General features: G+C 41.2%; 1 protein-coding gene across 1 annotated transcript; it reads right to left on the bottom strand.

Annotated features, from left to right (window-relative positions):
* Positions 1–307: 307 nt before the first annotated feature.
* Positions 308–1309, bottom strand: LOC115402381 (trace amine-associated receptor 1-like). Its single transcript, XM_030110892.1, has one exon. The coding sequence runs from the start codon at positions 1307–1309 to the stop codon at positions 308–310; it is 1002 nt and encodes a 333-aa protein (XP_029966752.1).
* Positions 1310–1581: the final 272 nt, after the last annotated feature.

Raw genomic sequence — 1581 nt, forward strand, 5'->3', positions numbered from 1 at the left:
TTTCTGTGGCATTGTCTGAAACACGTTTGATAACTAAAGACAGACTTTCTTTAGGTATACGCTGTCACAGATTAGTCTGCCTCTTGAAATGATTCCAAACACAGACTTCACATTGAAATAAAGATTATATTAGGGCCTCACCCTAACTCCTAGAACTCACAGTTCATCATTGCATATCAAAGGTATTACTGAGACATATGATTTGGATCACTGCACTCTGCTGCAGAGCAAATCTCAGAGCACTTATGGTGTTATTGTTGCTGTACCATGATACAATAGATCTGTCTGGACACTTTTGTGCAGTACGTCAAAAGAGTTTTGTGTTAGAAAAATCACTTTGAAATATTTTCCCGGTCAGAATCAGTCTGAAAGCTGATCTGAACCAGCTGTAAAAGAAAGCATAGATAAACGGATTGAGCAGTGAGTTAAACAATCCAATCCACACAAGGGATTCAAATGTTGCAACTGCAACTGACACGGAACTGAAAACTTTAACTTGCAAACAGAGGTAAAAAGGCGCCCAACACCCCAGAAAAGCTCCCATGACAATTGCCAGAGTTCTGGTCGCCTTTCCTTCCCCCTTTTTTTCAGCAGCAGTTCCAGCCTTTGTGCTCTGAGAGTGTGTGTTCTGGATGCTGCGTGCCTGTTTCTGTGCCACCATTAAAATCTTCAGGTAGATACACACCATCGTGACCATTGGGAGGTAAAATGAGAACACTGGTCCTAAAGGGTTTGAAAAACCAACACTGAAAGGACAATTTTCTTGACATTTTCCATAGCTCATTCTTGCAATGAAAAACCCAATTGTCATAAAAACAGCTGTGCTCCAGGTCAAGACGATCATAGTCACAATGACATTAGTACTGATCTTCATTCTGTATGTCAGAGGCTGACACACTGCATAGTACCTGTCAATGGAGATACAGCATAGGTTCAAAACAGAAGCTGTGCTCAATGTTAGATCGAAAGACAGTCGTACTTTGCAGAATACATTATGGGACTGCATACAGAAGGTCACAGGGAATATTGTACTCATAGGAAAGAGTAGCAGTCCAACAAGCAGGTCCGACACAGCCAGAGAGAGGATGAGGAAGTTCGTGGGAGTGTGCAGCTGTCTGAAATAAACAATAGAGATTAGCACCAGAAGGTTACCACACACAATTGCAGCAGACATAGAGCTGAGAAAAACATGCAACAGAACACATTTTGAAGAAGGACTGTTAGTCAGTGTGAGAGAAACCACATCAATTTCATAGCAAGGATGTGTGGAATCAACATGAGTGCGATTCACAAGGTCTCCTGCTGCCATGTTTCTGAGTTCCTGCAAACAAGCTTCCATTAATATTGTGCTTGTTGTGGAATTCCTAGGAGAAATGAGTCACAATGTAAGGCTTCCAGTCACATGGGTGTTTTTCATCACCAGGACTCTGCATAAGCCTGTTTTCTTTTCTTTTCTTTTCACTATGAACAATTGTCTCAATGCCATTAAAAACATAAATTGTACATTCAGATACAGGACTTCTTATGCGAAGTGCATCAGACGATAGGGAAAGACATTTGACTGCTGGAGGAATTTTTTGC

Source organism: Salarias fasciatus, chromosome 15 (assembly GCF_902148845.1).
Source record: "Salarias fasciatus chromosome 15, fSalaFa1.1, whole genome shotgun sequence".
NCBI classification, from domain to species: Eukaryota; Metazoa; Chordata; class Actinopteri; order Blenniiformes; family Blenniidae; genus Salarias; species Salarias fasciatus.

Bases quoted from the DNA above. Each gene is read 5' to 3' on its own strand.
- LOC115402381 (XM_030110892.1), bottom strand. From the start codon at position 1,309: ATGGCAGCAGGAGACCTTGTGAATCGCACTCATGTTGATTCCACACAT.